This window comes from Rhinichthys klamathensis, unplaced genomic scaffold (genome assembly GCF_029890125.1).
Source record: "Rhinichthys klamathensis goyatoka isolate OS25496 unplaced genomic scaffold, OSU_Roscu_1.1 h1tg000011l_1, whole genome shotgun sequence".
NCBI classification, from domain to species: Eukaryota; Metazoa; Chordata; class Actinopteri; order Cypriniformes; family Leuciscidae; genus Rhinichthys; species Rhinichthys klamathensis.
In genome coordinates, this window is record NW_026606564.1 from 233,485 (window position 1) to 257,373 (window position 23,889).

The 23,889-nt window shown below is 36.9% G+C and overlaps 3 protein-coding genes across 3 annotated transcripts in view; 2 read left to right on the forward strand and 1 right to left on the reverse strand.

The window, feature by feature from the left end:
* The window catches only part of gpr158b (G protein-coupled receptor 158b), a 59,081-nt gene extending 56,680 nt beyond the window's left edge, over positions 1-2,401 (reverse strand). The window contains exon 1 of the mRNA XM_056262917.1: positions 1,171-2,401. Within this exon, the coding sequence (XP_056118892.1) occupies positions 1,171-2,066 (896 nt within the window). The 5' untranslated portion in view covers positions 2,067-2,401. The remainder of the gene's footprint in view (positions 1-1,170) is intronic.
* Positions 2,402-4,697: 2,296 nt separating this feature from the next.
* On the forward strand, positions 4,698-16,082 carry prtfdc1b (phosphoribosyl transferase domain containing 1b). The gene is made up of 9 exons (XM_056262983.1): positions 4,698-4,945; positions 5,156-5,262; positions 6,344-6,527; positions 7,856-7,921; positions 10,672-10,689; positions 11,778-11,860; positions 12,000-12,046; positions 12,714-12,790; positions 15,578-16,082. The coding sequence occupies exons 1-9, from the start codon at positions 4,898-4,900 to the stop codon at positions 15,623-15,625; spliced, it is 678 nt and encodes a 225-aa protein (XP_056118958.1). The 5' UTR covers positions 4,698-4,897; the 3' UTR covers positions 15,626-16,082.
* Positions 16,083-23,587: 7,505 nt separating this feature from the next.
* arhgap21b (Rho GTPase activating protein 21b) overlaps positions 23,588-23,889 on the forward strand; it is a 67,029-nt gene continuing 66,727 nt past the window's right edge. Inside the window, exon 1 of the mRNA XM_056262913.1 lies at positions 23,588-23,778. The gene's annotated coding sequence lies outside the window, so the exon portion shown is untranslated. The remainder of the gene's footprint in view (positions 23,779-23,889) is intronic.

Genomic DNA, 23,889 nt, shown 5'->3' on the forward strand with positions numbered 1-23,889 from the left:
AGAAATGTACCAAAGCGACTGAGTTAAACTGTAATTGAGGATCTGCTAACAACAATTTAAATTGCTTTAGTAATAAATAAACAAACACTTTGGTGGTGTTCTGGATGAAACCAGTATCACATCTGGACTGCCAACACTGAATATAAGAAAGGTTATATAAATCACAGGGCTAAACAATAAGCATTAATTGTAGGATTATTTAAATTAAATTGAAATGAGAACCATTTCTTTAAGTTAAACTAAAACTATTCATTCATGTTAAACTCGTGATTCTAGTTAGTTAGTTGTATGGTTGATTCTATTGGGGTTTACTTATTTAAATCACATGGAGACACTGCCCATGACTGAATCATAGAGCTTTTTTGTTGTTGTTGAGTTTTTGACTTAATGGTATTACCATTGTGGCACCCACATACGGCAATATGTTAACACGTGTTCAGTGAACTATAGTGTAATCTTTTTTTCTTATGGAAATGTTTAGGTTCTGGTTACAGAACCAACACAAAGTGACTTAATAAACCAATTCTGAGAAATTACCCCGTTCTCCTCAACATTCATATCATGTGAATAACTGATCTAAACATTAGCAAAGTTATTGCATGTATATATACAATCTAATGTATGCTCAAACTAAAAACTTGTCTTACATAAACATGAAGTTGGGGTTTGTGAGTTACAAAGTTTGAATTTGTGGTTCAGTCTGTGTTGTTGATGTATAACTGCTACAATTAAAAAAAGTTAGTCAAGACAAACTTTGATGTTGGCTTAAGAAAGAAAGCCTGACCAGAAAGTTTGCAGTATTAAATGCTTGAGTTTGAAGTATGTTTAAAGTTTGAAGGTTGCTATCAGACAGAGACAGACGGACAGACATAGATAGATAGACCTAGATAGATAGATAGATAGATAGATAGATAGATAGATAGATAGATAGATAGATAGATAGATAGATAGATAGATAGATAGATAGATAGATAGATAGATAGATAGATAGATCTTAGACATATAAAATGATAAAGTCCGATCAGTCTAAAGGTCTGACACGAGTTTGGTGGTTGTTTCTTTAAAGCTCTAGGATGACTTGAGTCAGACATTTTTGTCTCATTATTATTATTATTAATAATAATATAAAGTTTAGATCAAAGAATAGCAGCATAGATAACATTGTCTTACCTAAACTCTGGCGCCGTGTTATTCTTCAAGCCATAGAAACCTGCGGAGAGAGTTAAGAGCCAGTGCGGCACAAAACTGCCGTGCTTGCACTCTAGATAGGGCGCAGACCACTTGACATGACTGTCCAGAAAATATCCGCCCTGGGCTGCTGGAAAGCCTCGACCTTTGGCCAACCGCTGGGGTCTCTTTCGGTCCCGAAACTCGTTGTACCAGTCGGACTCAGACGTCCTGTTTTTAAGGCGATGGCGCGCGGATGTGGACAGATCTTGAATCACTATGCGCTCCTGGCCTCTGGTCGCCTGGAGGAACACCTGCGGACCAGGCGCCTCTGGAGAATCCGTGTGAAATGTGACCACTGCCCGGTGGATTTTAGGATTCCCTTCCAACATACTCGTCACCAGCGCGTGGTACCACTGGATATCCCTCCTCAGATACTGCTCCCTGGATGTGTTGGACTGCAGGAGCATGTTTAGGAAGTTGGTGGCGTGCGCCATGGTGTCGAGGATGCCGTGGAGGGAGGAGTGCGAGGCGGCGTGAGCTCCACCGCGGAGACTGCTCAGCTCATACCGCCGTGAACAACTGACATGCTCCAGGGTGGATGAGTCCCCCGTGTGCAGGAAAGCGGTGACCACCCGCGGCAGATCCTCCTCGAGCTTGTGCGCCACCGCCGCTCGCTCGGTGCTAAAGGGGTTGGAGATGGTCGTCTGCTGGTGCATCGTCTCCCCGGTGCTGTAAATCGGATATTTAGCCTTGATTTCAGGATCTTTATCGCTCTCAGACCATTCCACGTAGCCATAATTTGATCCCTTCGCATTTCCCAACAGCAGAAGAAGGTAGAGCAGGAATGCATCCATTCCTCGACGCCAACAAGGACCGTGAACATTCTCCATTGACATTCACTTCATAAGTGCGCCCATTCCTCAGCTCAACGTAAACAGACGCGCATTCTCAAAAGTTACTCAACTCTAATGCTTCAATCAGACAAATACACACACCGACCACTCCACCCACGTCTGTAGATAAACGGGCATTCTGTGGACCGAACGCGTCAAGCCTATGTGTGTAGATTTAAGAGCAATCGACTGTGGCAAATATCTACAGCATCGTTTCTGCCGTGGGTTACTATAGCGTTCACTACTCCCATCAGTAACGAATGCTCGCTCGGAGCTGGTGGGGGGCTGATTGTTTCCAAAAGCCTCTTTCCCTCGTTACTCAAGACTTGAGAATGGTCTTCGCCCCTGCCAATATTGTGCACTTGGGTGGGGTGAAGGGAGATAACTGGTACGGGATGTTCTCATGGGAATATGTTGCAGCATGTTACATTATTATAGGGTTAAAGTCACCATGAAATCAAAATGGACAATTCTTATTTTTTGAATGGAATATTGCATTATTTTATTATAAATGATTTATCCATGCACAATGCACATCATTATATTTTAATTCATGTGCCCTCTTCTTAATCTTTAATCAAAACAACTTCCCCTCCCGCTTGCAGAGACTTCTCTTCTCTGACGTGTTTACTGGCGTGAGGGCGGGACTACCTGTCACTCACATGACATCACAGCAATAGCAAACCACAACCATCCAATCAATTTTCAAAATCAAGGCTTACATTTTTTTCTTGTTCTAGAAGCCCTTTCACTCGAATAAACGTCACAGTTTGGGCATTGCAACTTCAGTTTGCCGACTTTAAACCTTTTGAACCTGCACGGTAAAAAATTTAATGTAAAAATTGTACAGTAAAATTTCTTTTTATTTGTTAAGTTACCTGACAATTTATGATAAAAAACGACAATAAGAAAGACAGTATGTGTAATTTTACTGTAAATCACTATACAAATGTGTGAATTGTAAGCGAATTACCTTATAATTCATGCAGACAATGTCTACATTTCAGAAAATTATGTTGTAAATTATTATTTTTTTTTATTTATTTTTTTTTACAATTAGACAGGGTACAATTAGATGCATATTTTTTATAAAAGCAATATATTATTTAAATATCAAAGCAACTTGCATTCCATGTATATTTTATGCATCCCCTGCACAGAGCTCGTGACCTTGGCGTTAATTGTGCTATGGTCCTTTTCAATTACAATAAAATTGAAATTAGCGTGTGTGTGAGAGAGAGGGAGGGAGAGATAGTGTGGCTTAGATTTTGCCTATGTGGTTAAAATATAATGACCTATATATGCAGCATCCTGTGGCTGTTATGATTATATTGAGGGACATCAAATATACCCACAAGGACAGTAAAATTGAAATCACCTATTGCCCGGATTCATCAATTTCCTCAGAATAAAGGCAGTAGAAAGTCATATAAGCTATATCTACATACAATATTGGGAATCTGTACACCCCCAGTCTAAAGTGCAGCTTTTTCAACATTATGACATATACCGATATTAGGCTCATTTCAGCAATGCTAAGAAATGGCAGCATAACTTAACAAAAGGCACTATAATGTTTTGTACAGCGTAAATAAACAGGAATAGCAATTTCTTGTGTGAAAAAATTAGTACATCCCTACATTTATCACTACATGAAGTACATAAGATTTGAATTAAATGAAAACACGAGTAAAGCGAAAGGCTATTCTATTGTAAACCTCAGTAAATTGGTCTGATTTCATTGAAGTACAACGATCCATGATGTCACCATCATGCCAATATTAAAGGACTGCTGCCAATTATAGCCAATTTTAAGCTATTTAAGAGCACCTATCTGGTCTGAATGTCAGCATGAAAAAAGGTTCTCAAAAATCTTTACAAAAAAAAATGTCAAGGCAATGTAGTTCCAATGTCTTCGAGAAGAAAAGTCCGTCTGGAGTAATGTGGCCACAAAACCGCATGTTTGGCAAAAACAAACAAACACTGCATTTGAGAAAAAGAACCTCATGCAACTGTGAAGCATGGAGGTTTTCACCATGGCATTTCATCAAGATCTGTATTGCAAACCACAACATAAACAGAGCAAAGGCCTTTATAAAGAGCATTGATCACCATTAAAAATGTTTTCATGTAGGTTTAACATTTTATCATATTACTTAAAGTAGGCTATTTGATTTGTATTATTTAAAATGTAATTATTTTATTATTATTTTTAATATATTTAAAACATGCATAATAGTTATGGTTTTGCCCAAAAGTATGTGGACACTCTCTTGTAATTAACAGGTTCGGCTATTCCAGCCAGGTTTGTGAGGACACATTTGAATGCATTATTCAGTGAAAAGCAGACAAGCAATAGGGACTTTATTTAATTATGGAAAGTAAAAAGCACAGTTGGCTATAACGGATAGTATGTATATGTAAGGTTTTAAAGTGGACCGCTGCATTCATTGCACCGCATTCTCATTGGCTGATTTCCAATCATGATCACTGACGTAGTACCCCACTGGTGATGCACACTGCACAGCTTTTAATGGGGCAACTGAACAGTGAAGCTGACACCGTCAAGTCAACAACGTAAGATAAATATAAATATTACATAATTAATAACTTCAGATAAATACGTAATGAACAAGAGCTAGGGATTGCACGAAACCCAGACTTTCTCACTTGCACCCACATACCGATACGCCAAGCTCCGCCACCGGTGACACCCATTCTGTGCGCTACCGATGACGTCATCAACAATACCGATGTGGACGGGACGCGAGAAGAGTTCAATTCATTCGTGGGGTATAGGCTACTTGTAGATCAACGAGCTGAAGGAATCCAACATGGCAGGACGGGAACGCAAACAAACAGACACGGATAAAGGAATTGTGGTTTGTGAACTAAAAGCATCGCAAAATAAATTACGTAACTCATATAACTTAGTGTAGCCTACTCATTTTAGTGTGAAACCATCCGAAGCTGACGGATTTCACTTCATTGGAAACGTTGTAATCATACTGTAAACGTAGCTAACATGGTGCTGAAACTTTGTAACACGTGAAAATAAAATGCATGTGCCTCAGCTCAACTGTGCTTTATAGATCCCAGATGACTGGCCCGGGTACCCGCTGGATCTTTTCACCTATCCCGAGCATTACTCGGAGGATCTGGACTGTGTCTACATCCCACATGGAGTTATCATGGACAGGTACTGGAAATGCAATTAAGGCGCCATTTAGACACTTACCGATGACGTCCACCATGCAGACCAGACCATTTTTTATTTTATTTTTCCAAATATTTTTAGACCTTTGGAACCTACTGCATATTAACAAATGAAACAATATTTTTAATATAAGCTAGCTTTATATTTTAATAGATTTAACTTCATATTACATTTTTAAAACATTTCAGCAATGCAACTGTTTTGAGATTTCAAATGCCTTTATTTGCAGTATTTAGAACTACAGTGATTTACAGCATAATGCTTCTGTGTTTAAGTTTATAATTGTGCTGTCAAATTAATTAATCACAATTAACATCAGTTTGTTTATATATGTATGCATACACACACACACACATTTTACAAATGTTTGCTAAAATTGCGTGGGAAATGACTACATGTGAACAATGCAATGAATTGCCGCCTTTCCTTTTGTGAGGTTAATGACAATTAATTTGCACGTGGGTTCATTTTGCAATTACTCTACAATTATCAGTGACTTTGGATAAGCATTTATATTACAAGCTTGTTAGCTTGTCGTTTTTATAGTTTTACTAGTGAAATGAAAAATCTGCTTGTTACATCCTTTAAAAAAAAATCCAATGGAATTTGTGCAGGATTCCTATCAGAATTTGATATAAAGGATCATAATTATATAAGATAAGAATAAGATGTAAGATCCTGCTGTATTAGTAGACATTTCTACAAAATTTTTAAATTGGTATTTGAGTGCTATTTGGCCTAATACTTGTTCTATCGGAATAATATCTTTGTACTGAAAATCTCACCGAAAATTATATAAATTATTGTTTGTAAATCAGCAGTCATGGGATTTATTGATAATAGTCATGTTTTGAACTATGTGTTCTTAAAAAAAAATGTTTTGTTGCTAAGGTATCGGTTCTAAATTATCAGGATACATTTCAAATTGGATACCTTGAGGATTATTTGCCTGTGAAGCATATAGACATAGGCTTTAATGTTTTCCCCCCTGAGAATTCAATATGAAAAACTAACATTTTTGGATTAAAATGGACTTTGTTGTGCTGTCATGGGTTTCTTCCAGGACCGAGAGACTGGCAAGGAATATCTTGGAAGATCTTGGCGATCATGACATTGTGGTGTTGTGTGTGCTGAAGGGAGGTTTTCAGTTCTGTGCTGACCTGGTGGACTGCATCAAAGTCCTGTGCCGAAACTCCAACAAGACCCTTCCCATGAGGGTGGACTTCATACGTCTCAAGAGCTACCTGGTGAGCACACTTGGAGTTTAGTGTTCTTGATCCTGCTTTTTGAGTACTGAGCAAATATAAAGTGATTTTCCTAAACGTTTTATATGCAAAAACAGCCACGAAACTACTTGGATCATATGATGAATCACAAGTTTCTTTCACACACATGCACACAGACACAATGATTTACTTTTACAAATGCCACTTTGTTTCTGATTATCTCAGCATGGCTTCACAGTGCTAATGAATCATCTACTTCATGCATGTGAATTGCTGTGTGAAGCCAGACATAAAACAAAAGCTAAACTAGCATTTAAAAGTTTGGGGTTGGTAAGATATATATATATTTTTTTAAATTAAGTTCATGAAAGTAGTCTTTCATGCTCATGCTCACCAAAGCTTCTTTGTAAAATTGTGAAATATTATCACAAGTTAAAATAACTGTTTTCTATTTTAATTTGTCATTTATTCCTGTAATGGCAAAGCTGCCATTATTTCAGTCGTCAGTGTCACATGAAAACTGTCACATGCTGCTTAATATTTTTGTGGAAACCAAAATACTTTTTTATTAATGGAAAGTTCAAAAGAACAGCATTTATTAGAAATAGAAATATTTTGTAACATTTTTTAAAATGTCTTTACTGTCACTTTTGATCAATTAAACGTGTCCTTGCTGAATAGAAGTATTAGTTACTTTCAGGAAAAAAATCATATCCCAAACCTTTGAACAGTAGTGTATATTTTCTTAGTACACCTTCCTGGTCTTATTTTACATGTTGTTTTTACATTAATAGAGAACTAATAATATGTCACTCAAGTATCTGCAAAGGCCTAGTTTCTCTCCAGTTCTGCTTCATTTCTGACTAATAAAATGTGATTGTTGTTGATGAATGTTGACTGCATTGTATGCATTTAGTCAACAGAGGGCGTCGTGACTTTATATTTGTCATGCTCCGTGTTGTTTGTCAGTTGATTTCCCATTATCATCTTTGAAGGCATTTTTTTTCTCAGCATTGCAGTCAAACTAAAGCCTATAGTTGTTAAACCCAGGTGGATCTAGGAGAAGTTTTATTTATTGTATGCTAAATCGCTTTGTCTGGAAAGTATCCACTTATTCCACTTATTCATCCACTTGCTCATTAAATAATAATAGTATGTAACTAACTTGATGTAATGTCTAGGCTTGGCTCATTGAAAGTAGATAATACAAGTATTTCCATGACACATTGTTCCCAGTAAATACGTACTAAATGTTGTATTTTCGTATTTTCATTTTGATTTTAGTTTTTTTACATGAAACAAGAAATATTATAATAATATTTGACTTGTTCATCTTGATTTCCAACCAGAATGACCAGTCAACTCCAGATCTCCACATAGTAGGAGCAGAGAACCTGTCTGTGCTGAATGGAAAGGTAAAACATTCTCAGCCTTTTCATTAAACCTGTCCAAATAACTATGCAAAAAAAATGTAGGTTTTTTTATGAGAAATTCTATCGTTTTTTACTTTGAGGTGGAATGTGACTTGAGATAAGCCTTTTAAATTTTATTTAAATTAATAAGGCAAAAATGAAAGTTAGGAGTGTTGTAAGAAAATTTACTTTAAATGTAGTTTTTGAAAGGTAAATGGTCAAAACTGACTAATCTGTTTCTGTGAAACACGTTTAACAGATCAAAGGAAGACATGCAAAAGTTAAATGTTTATATGATTTACACATTGATATATTTTCAATAGACATATCTATTTGCTATTTTTTTCCCACCGTCCAAACAAACAGAATTTGAGTTAAATAGATACAAATAAAATAATAAAGTGAGAAGTTTTTGTATTGACATGCGCGCGTGTGTGTGTGTGTGTGTGTGTGTGTGTATATATATATACACACTCACACTGTGTTAGAGATTTTTAAAAGTAATGAGTTACTTTTACAGTTACTTTTATAAGTAATGCGTTACAATATCGTGTTACTCCCTAAAAAGTAACTAATTGTGTTGCATTTAGTTACTTTTAATGGAGAGTAAGGTGTTGCGTTACTTTTGCGCTACTTTCTCTCACCTGGGCTGGGCTTGCTTGTTTGTTTTTATAACAAAATAAACCTAAGTTCTATTTTTGTCAAACGTAAAGACCTTTTCACACAAGTGTAATGAATAAGCCCCAGGCTGAAGGAAATGCAGATTCATTCCTGTACAGTAGAGGGCACAGCTCAAACATACCTGCCATTCTGGACCACAGAAGAATAGGGTGCAGGTTCAGAAAGTTCAGCACTCGTTGTGGCTGCGTCCCCGGCTGCCACGTCATCAAGTCTCAATTAGAAGGATCTTTGGAAGGCAGCCTTCATTTCACCTCCTTTATTCAGCTCATTCTGAGGGATGCATCAAGTGTATCCTTCGCATCCTTTAATCACCCACAATCCTTTGCACACATTCCAAATCATAAGAAAGAACTGATGAAAAACAAGTCTGCACTGAGCTTGTCTGCGTTCATGATGAAATGTAAGACAAAAATAATAATTTTATTTTAAATTATTATAATACATGTTCTTTTGTTTTGGGGTAAAATAATCACATAAGGAATAGTTCACTTCAAAATGAAAATTCTGTCATCATTTATTTACCCTCAAGTTGTTTCAAACCTGTATGAACTTCTCTCTTCTGTTGAAAACAAAGAAAGATATTGTGAAGAATGAACCAAACAGTTGATGTACCCTATTGACTTCCATAGTTTTTTTTTCCTACTATGGAAGTCCATGGGTTACATCAACTGTTTGGGTACCAAAAAATATTAAGCAAAGTTGATGATAACTGAGTATCAAATCAGCATATGTGACCCTGGACCACAAAACCAGTCACAAAGGTCAATAAATTTTTTTTTAGATTTAAACATTGAGAAAATCGCCTTTAGAGTTGTCCATTTATGTTCGCGAGTTTGCTGCATCCACTCACAAACATATATATTTACGGTAGGACATGTACAAAATATCTTCATGGAACATGATCTTTACTTAATATCCTAATGATTTTTGGCATAAAAGAAAAATCTATCATTTTGAACCATATAATGTATTGTTGGCCATTGCCACAAATATACCCGTGTGACTTGTGTCTGGTTTTGTGATCCAGGGTCACATATTAGAATGATTTCTGAAGGATCATGTGACACTGAAGACTGGAGTAATGGCTTTGCATCACATTCAGCTTTGCAGCTTTTTAAAGTATATTACAATAGAAAAACAATTAAAAAACAAATAAATGCAGCCTTGATGAGCATAAGAGACTTTGCAGCTATTTTTCCAATCTTTCCAATCATCCGATTTTCCCTTCATTAAAATGTAAAACCTTTTTTAATAATGATACCGTTTTCTCTGGGTAATTGCACTAATTTTATTTAATGGTGCCCATATTTAAAATATATATATTTTTTTATTATTATTAACAATAATTATAATGGACCTAAAATTCATTTAACCAGTTCTTTTTTCCTTCAGTAACTGATTCTGCTATAACTGAATGCATGTGTGTGCTCTTGTGCTAGACATGACGGAGTGGTTACAGTTTGTCAAAGGTTTATGATGTCTAATTCTTCAGTAAGAGGATTGATCTGCTCAGTTGCTCAAGTAATTGGATTTCCCAGTAGAGCTCAGGATTGTGATACAGACAGAGATCTTTAGTAAGAGATCTTTTGTCTTTTTTATTTACACCTGAATATGAAACCACTCTGTTTATAATCTTGGAAATATGCATGCTGGGAAATAGAGCAGTGTAGTTTATTTGGCGGTCTACACAGTAATAAACAAATTTTATACAAATGTTCATTGCTGTTCATCACATAATTGTTAAAAATAGCTCAAGGGTAAATCCCATGGAAACAGGTCACGTTTTACCCCAAATGAAATTGTATTCAAAACGATTAGGTACATTCACACAAATTCTCATAAGTACAATGTATCCACATAGTTTACCTTTAAGTTTTGTTTTTGTAATTCCTATTATTTAATGTGGTAATTCTCATTACTCTAACACAGTATGACCTTTTCCCCACCCTTATTGTAGCCTAAACAGTCTTCGTATTGTCTTAACTCTGAGTTGTTGAATGCTGTGATGTTGACGTGAGCGTTCAGTGTATTCAGTCACGCATCTCCTGTCTGTCTCTTCACATGTACTGAAGAACGTCCTGATTGTGGAGGTACGTCTGCTGTGAGATGAGCTCTGTCTGTCTGGATAAACTCACTCCCTCAATCACTTTAATATCCTTTCAAATAAATAGAGGCCTTTCAGATGCTTTATAGCAAATTCCTCTGCTTTCTGCCCTGGTCAGTCAAGCATGTGTCATTTTGGGCCTCTACTTATCCAAGCATTCAAGCTGCGTTCATTCCATACTACTTAGAAGCCAGATGATTGTTTTTTTTTTCAGTCTTAATTGCCTTTTTTTGCAAACTTTTCGCATTTAATAATGCCATATGTGGCTTACATTTAGTTTTGATTTGATGTTAAATAATACAGTCTGATACAGCTACAAAAGTATGTAAACATTCACATTTCTGTAAAAACAGTTCATGCCATTAAAAGGGACCTACATTATATTTGCATATACTGTATAATAATTCTATGATTAATACAATGCAGGGTCAGAATGATTCTTTTTTAAAGAAAGAAATTAATACTTACTTTTATTCAGCAAGAATGCATTCATTGATCAAAAGTGACAGTAAAGACATTTATGATGTTACAAAAGATGTATATTTCAAATATATATTATATTATAAATAAATGTTATTTTGAACTTTCTATTCATCAAATTCCTAAAAAAAAATGTATCGCAGTTTCCACAAAAAATGATAAAATATACATTATAACATTCTAAAATATATTGAAATTGAAAAGAGTTATTTTAAATTGTAATCATATTTCACAATATTACTGTTTTACTGTATTTTTGATCAAGTAAATGCAGCCTTGGTGAGCATAAGACGTCTTTCATAAACATTAAAAAAATCTTACCAACCTCAAACTTTTATATATTATAATATAATATAGCTGGTGGTAGGACAAAATACTACACCAACCCTAATGATTTTGACTTATAGATATGGACTACAGTAATGTTTGATAAAACATTTTACAGTACATTGAACTCAAGCATTCTAGTGTTTATTTTGTGCCTCTGGTGTCATTATTTCATGCAATGCCAAGACTTCTTAAGTTGTCGAGTGTGCTTCTTAAGCTTATAGTGTGTGACAGCCGTCTGTATTTGGCTTCATCTCCTTCCCACAGGCCATCGTGGACACTGGGAAGACCATGAAGACTCTGCTGGATCACGTTGAATCCTTCAAGCCCAAAATGATCAAAGTAGCTGGGTAAGTCAGTCCAGTACAGGCCTGAGCTATACTTTTGTGTCTCCTTTACCTGGTCAGTACAGTAGGACTGTGTATGTGCTGAAATGTTTATATTATTGGTGAAGACTTGCACATATTGAGTGTTTTATATCTGTCACAGGTTGCTGGTGAAAAGGGTGCCTTGTGGGACAGGTTATCTGCCAGACTGTAAGTGATGATTACAAACTCTGCATAATGGTTAATGTAATTTTGCATGTATAATAATGTACTTATATAATATACTTTAACTCTATAAAGCCTACTGTATCATATTTGTTGCACAGGCCTCTAAATCTGTCATCCGATAGACATACTTTTTAGCAAGTAAAAGGTCTTTTAGTATGATTGTGAAAATGTCCATCTTCGGGGTTTGGTTTGCTGTGAATCTTTACTGAAATTAATATAGTTAACTTAAAAGTAACTTACATTGTTAGGATTATTTCAAGATGAAGATCAGAATTTCATCATACTTTTTTGGCCATATAAATGTCAGTAACTGCACCAAATTGCATATTTTTGCTCAGTTTGGACATGTGAATAAAATGGATGTGTTGTAATGAGCTCTATATCTTACAATATGAGCCATAAAAGCCTGATGCTTTAAATATAATACTTATCTAAAAAATGGTTTACCTATGTTTTTTTGGTTGTTATTTTTTGTTAAGTTAATACATTTATGACTGTTATTTCATGCCAGACTTTACAGGGTTAAAGCTGCCTGACTGTTGTTTTGTTTTTTGTTGTTTCCCACACTTTTTTTTTTTTTTTTTGAAAAACCAAAATATAACAAGAACAGATTAACATTTCCTTTTCTTTTATGTGCTATTTGTTCCAGATGTTGGATTTGAGATCTCCAATCGTTTTGTGGTTGGCTATGCCTTGGATTACAATGAATACTTTAGAGATCTCAATGTAAGAGCCCCTTTATCAACACATAAAACGGTTAAATGTTACATTGACTGAAACTGACATGCTGTTATGTTAATTCGGTGTATAAAAAGTGTTCTTAAATATCGTTTGTCACTTCTGGCAAAGAGCTTTTTGAAAGCTTATTGTGGGAATCTCCCCAAACGAGGGACTCGCTCCATATGTCTACTTATTCCAAAGTCTAGAAGTGACAACTGGTGTGAGATCAGCGTATCAAAGGCGCACACTTGCTGTAGAGAAATGCACAGAACTTCTTTGAAGCATAAATGAGTTTGTTTGCTTGAACTGCGGTGACGTATTACCTGCAATGTCTACCCAAAGCGTGAAATGACAGACAGCATTAGCAGGGTGAGAATTAGGAAGAAAAGTCTCTCTGCAGCGGCACAGTTGTCCATTTGTCTCCATTTGGAGGGCTGGTTGCTAGGGGTAAGTGAGCTGTTGTGAAAAATGACACCCACTTCAGAGAATGCCCCGGGCTGTTCAACTCAATTATCCAGCAATCTAGTATCTATCTCTCACATGCATACATCATAGACAGCAGCACGCTCCAAAATCTTGTGATCTGCCCACCTAGAAAGCATTTCGCAGAAAAAAGAAGTCTCTTATGCTCATCCAGACTGCATGTATTTGATCAAAATGCAGTAAAAACTAACTAAACTTATTACAAATTTAAAATAACTACCTTTTATATATATATATATATATATATATATATATATATATATATATATATATATATATATATATATATATATATATATATATATATTTAAAAAATATATATATATTCCTGTGATGATAAAGCTGAATTGTCAGCATAATTTGATGATTTGAATTTCTTATTATGTTGAGAACATGCTTAATATTTTTTGTAACATTTTTATATTTTTGCAGGATACTTTGAATAGAAAGTAAAAGAAACAGCATTTATTTAAAATATTTAAACCTGAAAATGTAAAATTAAATTGAATTTTAGAGAAAAAAGACAAAATAAACTTACTAAAAAAGATAGACTATTTTATTTGTTTAACTGCTTGTGATTTAACCATTAACTGACATCAACAAACCGTGAATGTGTGATAAATTATTGAAAATGTTTCTACTTTATTCTTCTCTAATATATCAATACCCAAAAGTATTTATAAAGTTGTCTAATTAAAATTGTAGACTGTCTAACATATTGTGTATTTTTATGCTTAAGTATTGCATCATTAGCTTAGCAACATGCTAACACCCAAACAAAGACTAGGGCTGAATCCGAAATCGCCCGTTAAACCCTTATTGACTATTCCCTACGTTAGTCCACTAATACCGTTCACTTGATAGTGAATGAAAACAAGTGAGCGAATTCCGACAGCCGTTGAGCGTACATCGGTTGTACACTCGTTATTGCAGTGCAATGTGGGATTGAATAACGTCCACTATGGTTTCGGACACCACTACAAATGGCTGTCCCCTCAAATAACGCCCTATTTGAGGGTATAAGGGGCGATTTCGGATTCAGCCTAGATATATAATGATTTGCACTCATATTACAAGGAGAAAGTGCGATGTGAAATAAGTCCCGCCTTTTATATAAAAGAGCCAATCACAGATTGGTAAAGTTTCACGTCACTGCCATCCATAGATGCCTCATTAGCGGCCGTTTCAATGTGTTGCTATATGTTAGCTGTCCGCCATAATGGAGCAGTCTGTAAACATTCAAGAGCAAGTTGACTTGGCGTCTGCACCCATAGTTAGACGCATGTATGAATATCTATATATGAAATGGACTCCGTCCAGAAGATGATTTTGCTAAACTAACACAATACAAGAAAACGAAGGCGTCAGTTGGCGCGACATTAAAAAGTTAACAATAGTCAAATTAAAATCATTAAAAGTACTATAGTGAAAACATTTAATATTGAGTTAATACCTTTAAAAACACAAAGCAACATATTCTCACCTGTGAAAGGTTATCCCATTTCTTCGGGAATTTAAATCTCGGCGGTTTCACATCATTGATTCTTACTGTGAGTGACAACACGCTGACCGTTTGCAAGATGGCGGACGCGCCGACGTGTCTGGAGCGGCGGGATGTGGGATCTTCGTATACATATCTGTGGTCACTGCAGCGGCCTTTAGAAGCTCTGGTTGCTACAGGAACAGTCAGTGTTCTGAGACGCGCACTTATGACTGCACATGCAATGCTGGTCCAGCCTGAAAAAAATGCAGTTTTGTCATGATTTGCGCGTTTAGAAACAACATTTATGAAACCGTTGTTGTCAGATTTCCTTGGTGATTTCAAATATGAAATTCTATTCGTAAGCTTGGTGAACAGCTTTGGAGAATTTGATGTTTCCCCATCCAAAAAGAGATATAGGAGCTGTCCAACTGAAACAGCTGCCTGAGAGGCGTTTCAAAGATGGCCGCCAAGTGAAATGACTTGCCTTAAAGGGACCAAAATCTGTTGAGAGTCGAGCATCTTAATGTGAGGAGTGTTTTTTGTGTAACACAGAATTGCTATCTGTGAAGAGTGCCATAAATCAGTCATTTTTGAGGATGTCTTTCGGTTATTAGTGATATTTGGGCATTTAGAGACCAACTTCGCCTGATTACTAAGCTTTCTTGGCCAGTAAACAGTGTTAGTTCTTCATTTATGTCTGTTTCGAAATCTGCTGACAGCTTTGTTAACGGATAATGAACGTTTTAGCTATCTTTGTGTACATTATTTTACTTTGCGGTTGTCCCCTTAAATGGCTTACTATTATCTTTCTCTCCCCCCTCTCACAGCACATCTGCGTGATCAGTGACAGAGGGAAACAGAAATACAAGATCTGAAGATGATGATCTCACTCTTGCATGAGTATCTGAATGCTGATGGAAGGGGTCCATGGATCTCACACTGTTCTCAAACGATCTTCCTTCTTGCCTTCAATATGGACCAGTTTAATTGGCTAAGTTAGAAATGGAGTACTGGGTTACAACTGACTGAATACTGCACAGTATACATTACAGTATACATACTGCAGAAATAGCATACTGACACACTACTATTAGTATTCTGTATGTTATTTAGTCAATAAAGGGATAGTTGAACAGAAGTATTTTGGTTTTGGTGCAACATGAGGGGGATTACACTATAAAAAAGGTTAAAAAAATAAGTCTGAAACATGTTTTTCAATTACTTTAAGCTATAATTTAACCAATTTAAACATGACGTTATATAAGATTTAACTAGGCAAGATTTTAAAGTTTACTTTAAAAAATTTAAGGCAGCAACTTAACTTTTTTTCACAGTGTAAATGACATAATTGTAATTTTTGTGTGAACTATCCCTTTAAGACTAATGGGTGCTTCCATGTGTCTCATTTTTACGCCGCCTTAATAAGGTTTCATTACAATGTAATTTTGTTCCATTCGATAATAAGAAGTTGTTTACTTATACTGTGAATTAAATATACTTCTCACAATACATTTATTCATCAGCAATTGCCTTTCAGACGCTATAATGTGTGAACTACAGCTTAAGAAATTGTTGGCCAACTTTTGTGAAATTTATTTGTTTTTTATTCAAGTTTACATTCATGTGAAATTTGTATACATTTTATAACCTCTTCATTTAACAACATTAAAATATTATGCATTTGTATTTATGTACGTCACTTTTTTTGCATTCTGTGTCAGAGAATACAGATGAAAGCATGCCTGTTATGGATCATTTGCTGTGGTATTGTAATGGAGAGTAGCAGTCATACTTCAGTAAGACACACTCAAACATGCCGCACACCTGTACACACACAATTAGGTGAAGTGGAACAGAGTTTGCCTGGGTGTGTGTGTTATGTAACAACGTCTGTTGTTCATTGTTTCCTGTGTCCAGGCTCTTTTGCTTGTCTGACTGCTGCTTGTGTTCAGTGCAGGGGAATTATGTGGTGCGTTTCTGTCAGATACAATGTCCAGTTTCAGGTGTACCTGGAAAAGTACCCTAAAGTCATGCACAACCGGTATGACAGTAGTAATATACTCATATTTGTCGCTATAGTCTTAGACGTTGATTTGACAAAGCATTTCCTGAAAGATGTTTTAAAGGGCCTTGAAGTTTTAAAGGGTTAGTTCACCCAAAAATGAAAATTCTGTCAGTAATTACTCACCCTCATGTTGTTCCAACCCCGGAAGACCTTTGTTCATCTTCGGAACACGAATTAAGATATTTACAGGCCTTTGCAGGTGTTTTGAGTTAATTAGCTGATTAGAGTGTGGCACCAGGTGTCTTCAATATTGAACCTTTTCACAATATTTTAATTTTCTGAGATACTGATTTTGGGGTTTTCATTAGTTGTCAGTTATAATCATCAACATTAAAAGGAATGAACACTTGAAATATATCAGTCTGTGTGTAATGAATGAATATAATATCCAAATTTCACTTTTTGAATAGAATTACTGAAATCAACTTTTTGATGATATTCTAATTATATGACCAGCACCTGTAGGTCTTGCAAAATGGTAGCTAGGGTACTCTCTTTGGTTGCTAGGGAGTGGCTTGGCTGCTGCCAATCATGAAACTCCAAAGGCTGCGAAAAAATCGAAAAAATAAACCAACTCCCATGTCTCTGTGACATTCAGAATGGAAGATATACCTCTTTGGATTTTGGTTGCTAAGGTGCTCAACAATGGTTGCTAGGGAGGGGCTAGGAAGTGTTCAGGTAATTCATGATTGAATGTTTGCTGCCCCGGGTAAAACGAGACCACCCTCATGTTTCTATGACACTTCTATGCAGAGATATCCCTTTTATCTCTTTCAATGGAAGTCAATGGAACTTGTTGCTAAGGTGCTGTAAATGGTTGCTAGGGCGTGGCTTAATAGCTTCACAATGATCCTGAGAGACTAATTGATCGTCTGAGTAAAATTAGCCCGCCCCCTTGTCTTTATGACACTGTGATCCAGAGCTATGTTAAATACAAAATCCCTATGCAATGTGTATAACAGCCCAAACACCATAGTAAGTCAATGGGGCAACTTTGGGCAGCTCCTGCCCCCCAGGGGTGCAACCTGTACCCCATTGTGAGGTATGTTCTTACAGAGCCTGCCAGCCTCTTCAAATTTGGTAAACTGCACGTTTCTGTGAAATCCTCGCTCGGAGCTATGAATCGTCAAAGTTTGTCGCAATGTTAAGTCCCTGGGGCAAACATCGTACCCCCCGATCGCTTATAAAAGCCATAGCACACCATTCCCAAATAATCCGCACGATTTGATGCCTCATTTGTTGGTCTGTGACAAAAGCTGCGAGGAGTTGCACGTCAATCTTTTGGCGGACTAAAAAAAGGAATAGTAATAGTTGGCGATGGCGGCCATCTTGAAAATCGGCCGCCATATTGAATTTTTGAGTGGCCAACGCCTTTTTCCAAAATTGTGGCCCTTAGAGAGTATCTGTGCCAAATTTCATGCTTCTATACCAAAGTGAACGATTTTTTTACTAATCTGCTGCACTAATAGCAGTGCTTTGTAATTTTGTCAAGCCAACATCATGAATTGATACGTGAAACAGGCCAGTGATTAGAAGTTTAACATAAAATTTGTGACTAAAATTACAGAAAAATGGAACCTAATTAGGAATTTGGCCACAATTTGCCTTTTATATCAGCTTTAATACTTAATCCATTATGCACTTCCAATAAAGATTCACGAATGTATAAAAGTGATTGAGAGGCCATGAACACCTTTAGTCTTCATTCTGGTGTTCATGAAATTGTCTCCACACTCACTGCTAAATGAGTCAAGTCGTGGTCCCATTTTATTGTTTAGCAGTGCGTGTGGAGACCATTTCATCCTAGAATTTGGGATGGTTATAAGTGAATAGTGTTTGCATACGGATCTGCATGCTGTTAAATGGCTTGATATTTCTTGGCCATTAAATACCCCCCATTACAACTAAAGACTCCCACAAGACTGCTGTTCATGTCTTTTGAAATCCCCCAGTGTGTTTAACAGATGGCAACACACTTTGTGAGGTGAAGGCATCCTTTGGCTTTTCAAAAAACAAAGTAATCCGAATGCAGGAAATAAAGTCAGTATTGAGTCATACCATTATATGCTTGTTCATTGTTCAGGGCTCCAGAGCTATTAATATAAGTGGGTTGACTGATAGCCCTAACAAAATTAGTTGTGTTTACTGGTACTAGAATAGAATATAGATCTTTATTATCATTGTCATTAACGAAAGACTCTTTAGCAGCTCACAAGGCTGGACATAAATAAAAAGCATAAATATATACTAAGGGTAATGTATACAATAGTTTATTGATACTTAGAATTATATATTTGAACAAATTCCTAAACCCTTTTACTTTACATTTGCTCACATCCAAGTTTTTTTTTTTAATTATTATTTAAAAAATCCCATAGACAAAAGGGATAGTCACTCTTAGAATAAAATGTTCTATATTGAACTTTGAAGGGTTCTGTCAGGCGCTTATAAAACATTTTAGGAGTTCCAATCACGGGATTCAATTTGAATTAATTTTGTTTTAAATCATTTTTATTTGTAACTGAATTTCATGAATTAAACAGCTCGTAAACATACTTTATCACTAGAAAAAAATGAAATAACCCATTAAACATGAAAGTGTTATGCAATCATTTCAGACATTTATCCCTATAGAATTTTTTTTTTTTAACATAAAGGGTTCTTTAAAATTGAGTCCTATAGGGTATAGAACCCCATTGAACCTTTTTTTCTAAGAATGTACACACCCAAAATTGAAAACTTCACGACTGTGGAACTCAAAAGACGACTGGCAATGGGAGGTCAAAATAAGATTGGACCCCATTGAATTTCATTGTATGGACAAAAAACACTCATACTTTTGGGTGAACTCTCAACTGTATGGTCCATATGTAGAGACCAGAATACACTAGACATGGAACCTGTGGACAAATCATAGGGCCTGTATACCTCAAGCCCATATCGTGCCTACTTTGGCCCATGTCTCCACCCAAATGAAAGCATACAACCACCATTTAATGAAAAGTTTTTGGTTTCAAGGAAGTGAGTCATGACATATTTTATCCTCGTTACAGGCTGTGAGTTTCCTGTTCAAGTGGTGTATATGTGGAATCTAACATACATTAATGTAATGATTCAGCTCTGGCCTTAAATTAAAGATAGACAATGAATTGTGTATTCAAATGGCTCTGCTGGAGGTTTGAGGCTTCTCTGTCTAGACTAGATACTTCAGGAAATGACAAAAAATAATTGATGTTGCCTCCCTGAATGTCTGCAGAGAGAACAGGCCAAACTTCAACAAACCGATTGTAGCCAAAATATGCATTTTCCATCAATCTAAAAATCCTTAAATCACTCACTAACTTGTTATAACTTATAACTCCTGTTATGATAATGTAATGCTGTCCAAAACAGGCTTTAGATTAGTAACATATAAGCAGCATTTCTTCTAAAAGTATAGTCCCCCCTCCCACTCATTTACAGCCCAAATAATACACTTTGCAGTGACAATATAGGCAATAAAAGCTAAAAACATCTTCCTGACCCCAAACTTTTGAACAGCAGTGTTGTACTCCCTCAAAAAAGTGGCTTCCCTGTAACTTGCCTTGTCTTACATGAGTGATTCATCAAATCATGCAGCTTGCTGAGGAGATTTGAGCTCTAATTTTCTAAGCAATCAGAGTAATGGGCAAAAAAAAAAAAATGCCCCGATCATATCTAAGTACCAGATTATAAGACTTTGGGTTCTTTTGACCTGGGCTGTATAAGCCAGGCCCTATGCTATGGGCGAAGCAGCTGGACAGCAACACACCACTCAGAACACCTTAGAAACCACATGGCCAATGGCAATGCCACATGGCAAGCAACCACCACTCACCCTGTAAAAATATAGCTTTTAATGTCATCTTAAAGCCTCATCTAAGGCTTCCACAAAACAAAGGAGCACACAAAAGCAACATGTATAGCTGGCGTCCTGATTGTCCTGCAGTTTTAGTTTTGTTCTCATGATTTGAAAGATAAATAAAAGTGGGGCATCGATAGAGTGAGTGGACATTCACAATAGAGGATGGGTGGAGCCGTCGTGGCTTATTCATACACCTGACATATGACTCCCGCATTTCAACAGCAAGAGGGAGTTTCAGTGTGCTCTGTTTGGCTGTTTAACCACAGTTTTAGATGGGTTTGTTCACTATTTCAATGCACTGGCCCTCTCTGAGGAGTGTGTGAAGTTGAAGAAACCGCAGTATCAAAACTCTGTTTCCGCAATATAATAAAGGGCAAGATAATCTGAGTATGATTGGTAATATAATCTCTCTGGGAGTCACATGTGTCTAAAAACACCCTCCCAAACACATAAGCTTGCTTTCCTGCACTGTTTAAACGGAATTTGGATAGACTCAGGCTAAACAAAGATGGACACTGTTCCTGTTTTCAAGTTATAACTGGCAGGCGTATTTCCAAGTTGGTCACAAGAAGGACATGCAGCTGACTGACATTCTTCCTGGGAAGGCTGCTTCCCGAGAGAGTGTCTGCCGTGGTTTGAGCTCCATTCCAGATCAGACTGCAGAGAGAGGAATTCCCTGGGCTGGGAAGTATTGTGAAAGTCCCTGGTCAGGACGACCTCGGAACAAAGGCCACCCAATCCCTGAAACAGGTGGCCCCTTCGGCTGGCCATGAATGAAAGGAACATTTGTGCGAGCCTCTAGAGACTGAACACTTTTCACAGGGCTCTCTTTTCAAGTTACTGCCTGCTCTCTCTCTTTTTCTTTCTTTGTGTTTCTGAATATGTACAATGACTTATTTCCAACTAACCGAACCAATCATTTTTTCTTCAATTTAAATGTTTAGAGTATCTATCTATCTATCTATCTATCTATCTATCTATCTATCTATCTATCTATCTATCTATCTATCTATCTATCTATCTATCTATCTATCTATCTATCTATCTATCTATCATCCATCCATCCATCCATCCCTCCCTCCCTCCCTCCATCCATCCATCCATCCATCCATCCATCCATCCATCCATCCATCCATCCAACCAACCAACCAACCATCCATCCATCCATCCATCCATCCATCCATCCATCCATCCATCCATCCATCCATCCATCCATCCATCCATCCATCCATCCATCCATCCATCCAACCAACCAACCAACCAACCAACACAACACACACACCACACCACACACACACTTTTGAATTGTGCATATGACTTATATTCTGATAAACATTGATACTGACATCGATACTGACTTAGTAAGTGTATTGGAATAGCAAAGAGATGATGGACTAACTCTGGTGAAGCTCTCTCAGATTGTGAGCATAGCAGTCGCTCCTTATGCGTCCACTTTTTGGGGCACAGTGTGTGTGCAGACATTCCACAGCCACTGCCAATCACATGCCAAAACTGCCCGACCCCGCTTTGAACTGGGCCAAACATGTGACTCCAGTAATCCAGACAAACAGTTGTATTTGCGAGAGAGAGAGAGAGAGAGAGAGAGAGAGAGAGAGAGACAGAGAGAGAGAGAGAGAGAGAGAGAGAGAGAGAGACAGAGAGAGAGAGAGAGAGTGAGAGAGAGAGAGAGAGAGAGAGAGAGAGAGAGAGAGAGAGAGAGAGAGAGAGAGAGAGAGAGAGAGAGAGAGAGAGAGAGAGAGAGAGAGAGAGAGAGAGAGACAGAGAGAGACAGAGAGACATCTGGGGGATTTTGTCCTCAGACAAAAGTATACATGTCCAATATTACAGTTGTTCATATATTTGTTGCCAGAAGTATATAATTGAAAAGTATTTTCTGTTGGTCAAGAAAAGAAATTAGGCTACTGATTGGGAGTATCTATCCATATTATAAAATATGGATTTATTAGAGAACTCCAATATATTCATAATAAATATTTAGCAGTGTTCTGTTATTTTTGTTGGCATGATAAAGGTTTTGTGGCAAGAGTAGGGTAACACAAACAGTTTCTTGTATTGCCTGGTCAAACTGTCACAGGGTGACATATAAACAACAACACTGTCCAGTTTTTGTGTTTAGAGACAAAACGTCCGAACAAGACGTTCCATCCCACATCATTGCTCCATTTGTTCTGGTAGCATATGACAACTAAACAATCAAAGATGGGAGGAGAAAACACATCCTGGTATAGAGTGAATACTTTGGATTGATACTTCATGACTTTTACTAATCCCATGTGAAGTTGAACTGATTATAAACAAACTTTCAGGTTCATAACAATGCATCAGTATGCAGCAAGTGTTTCAGAGACCACAACAAGTACTATGAAGAAATTGCTGTGAATTTCCACTTGCTAAGATTCAGTTTGTGTAGGCCTACACAATTTAGCAGTTCAGTTCTGCCCATTTTTTGTTGTTGCATGGATTTATTTGATTGTATTTGTCTGTAATGTATGTGTTGTTGTGGTCCAACTGGCCCCAAACAGAAAACTTGCTATATTGGATAACAACATTTGCATTTCTGAAAGGTCTGTCTACCTTGTTGTACAACACTGTCTGGATTAATGCTTCAATAATATAAAAAATTGTTATCCATAAAAACGCTATAGCTTATAGAGTGATAAATAAATAGAAAAATGTAGATTTTTTAAATGACTTGACAGAGATAACAGATTGTTTGGAGAAAATATTATTTGTAACAACGCAAATCATTGGCTGAGATTTAAACGAGAAGTGTTAGGATGAATCTGATTGGATGTAGGTTCCGCCAGCTCGCGAAAGGGTGGCGTTTCCAAGGATTCCGAGTGCGCTCGAGCCCCGATCCAGCGAGTGCCGCGCGCGCGTGTGCGTCGAGTTGGACCGGGGAATAGGAAAACTTTCGTACTGTTTTTATCCATCAAAAACACTCGGGTTGAGGACAGGACACGGACCTACCTTGTCGTTTAGACTCTTCTAACGAATTAATGAGTTTTTTGTGCGCAATGGGCGTTTACAGCGTAACATCAGCGCTTTATTCCCAACAGGTAGGTGCTGGCTAGCCATTACAATACCAGTTAGCCTTTACTTTGTTTTGCTAGCTACTTATGCTAACCAGAGCCCAATGTTTTATATATCACCCAGAACACTTAAACTTT

What these genes read in the sequence shown, in the direction of transcription:
- prtfdc1b (XM_056262983.1), top strand. Translation starts at nt 4,898, where the DNA reads ATGGCAGGACGGGAACGCAAACAAACAGACACGGATAAAGGAATTGTG. An exon ending in ACACGGATAAAGGAATTGTG is followed by an intron (nt 4,946 to 5,155) that starts GTTTGTGAACTA and finishes TGTGCTTTATAG; the next exon opens with ATCCCAGATGACTGGCCCGG. An exon ending in AATACTTTAGAGATCTCAAT is followed by an intron (nt 12,791 to 15,577) that starts GTAAGAGCCCCT and finishes CCCCTCTCACAG; the next exon opens with CACATCTGCGTGATCAGTGA.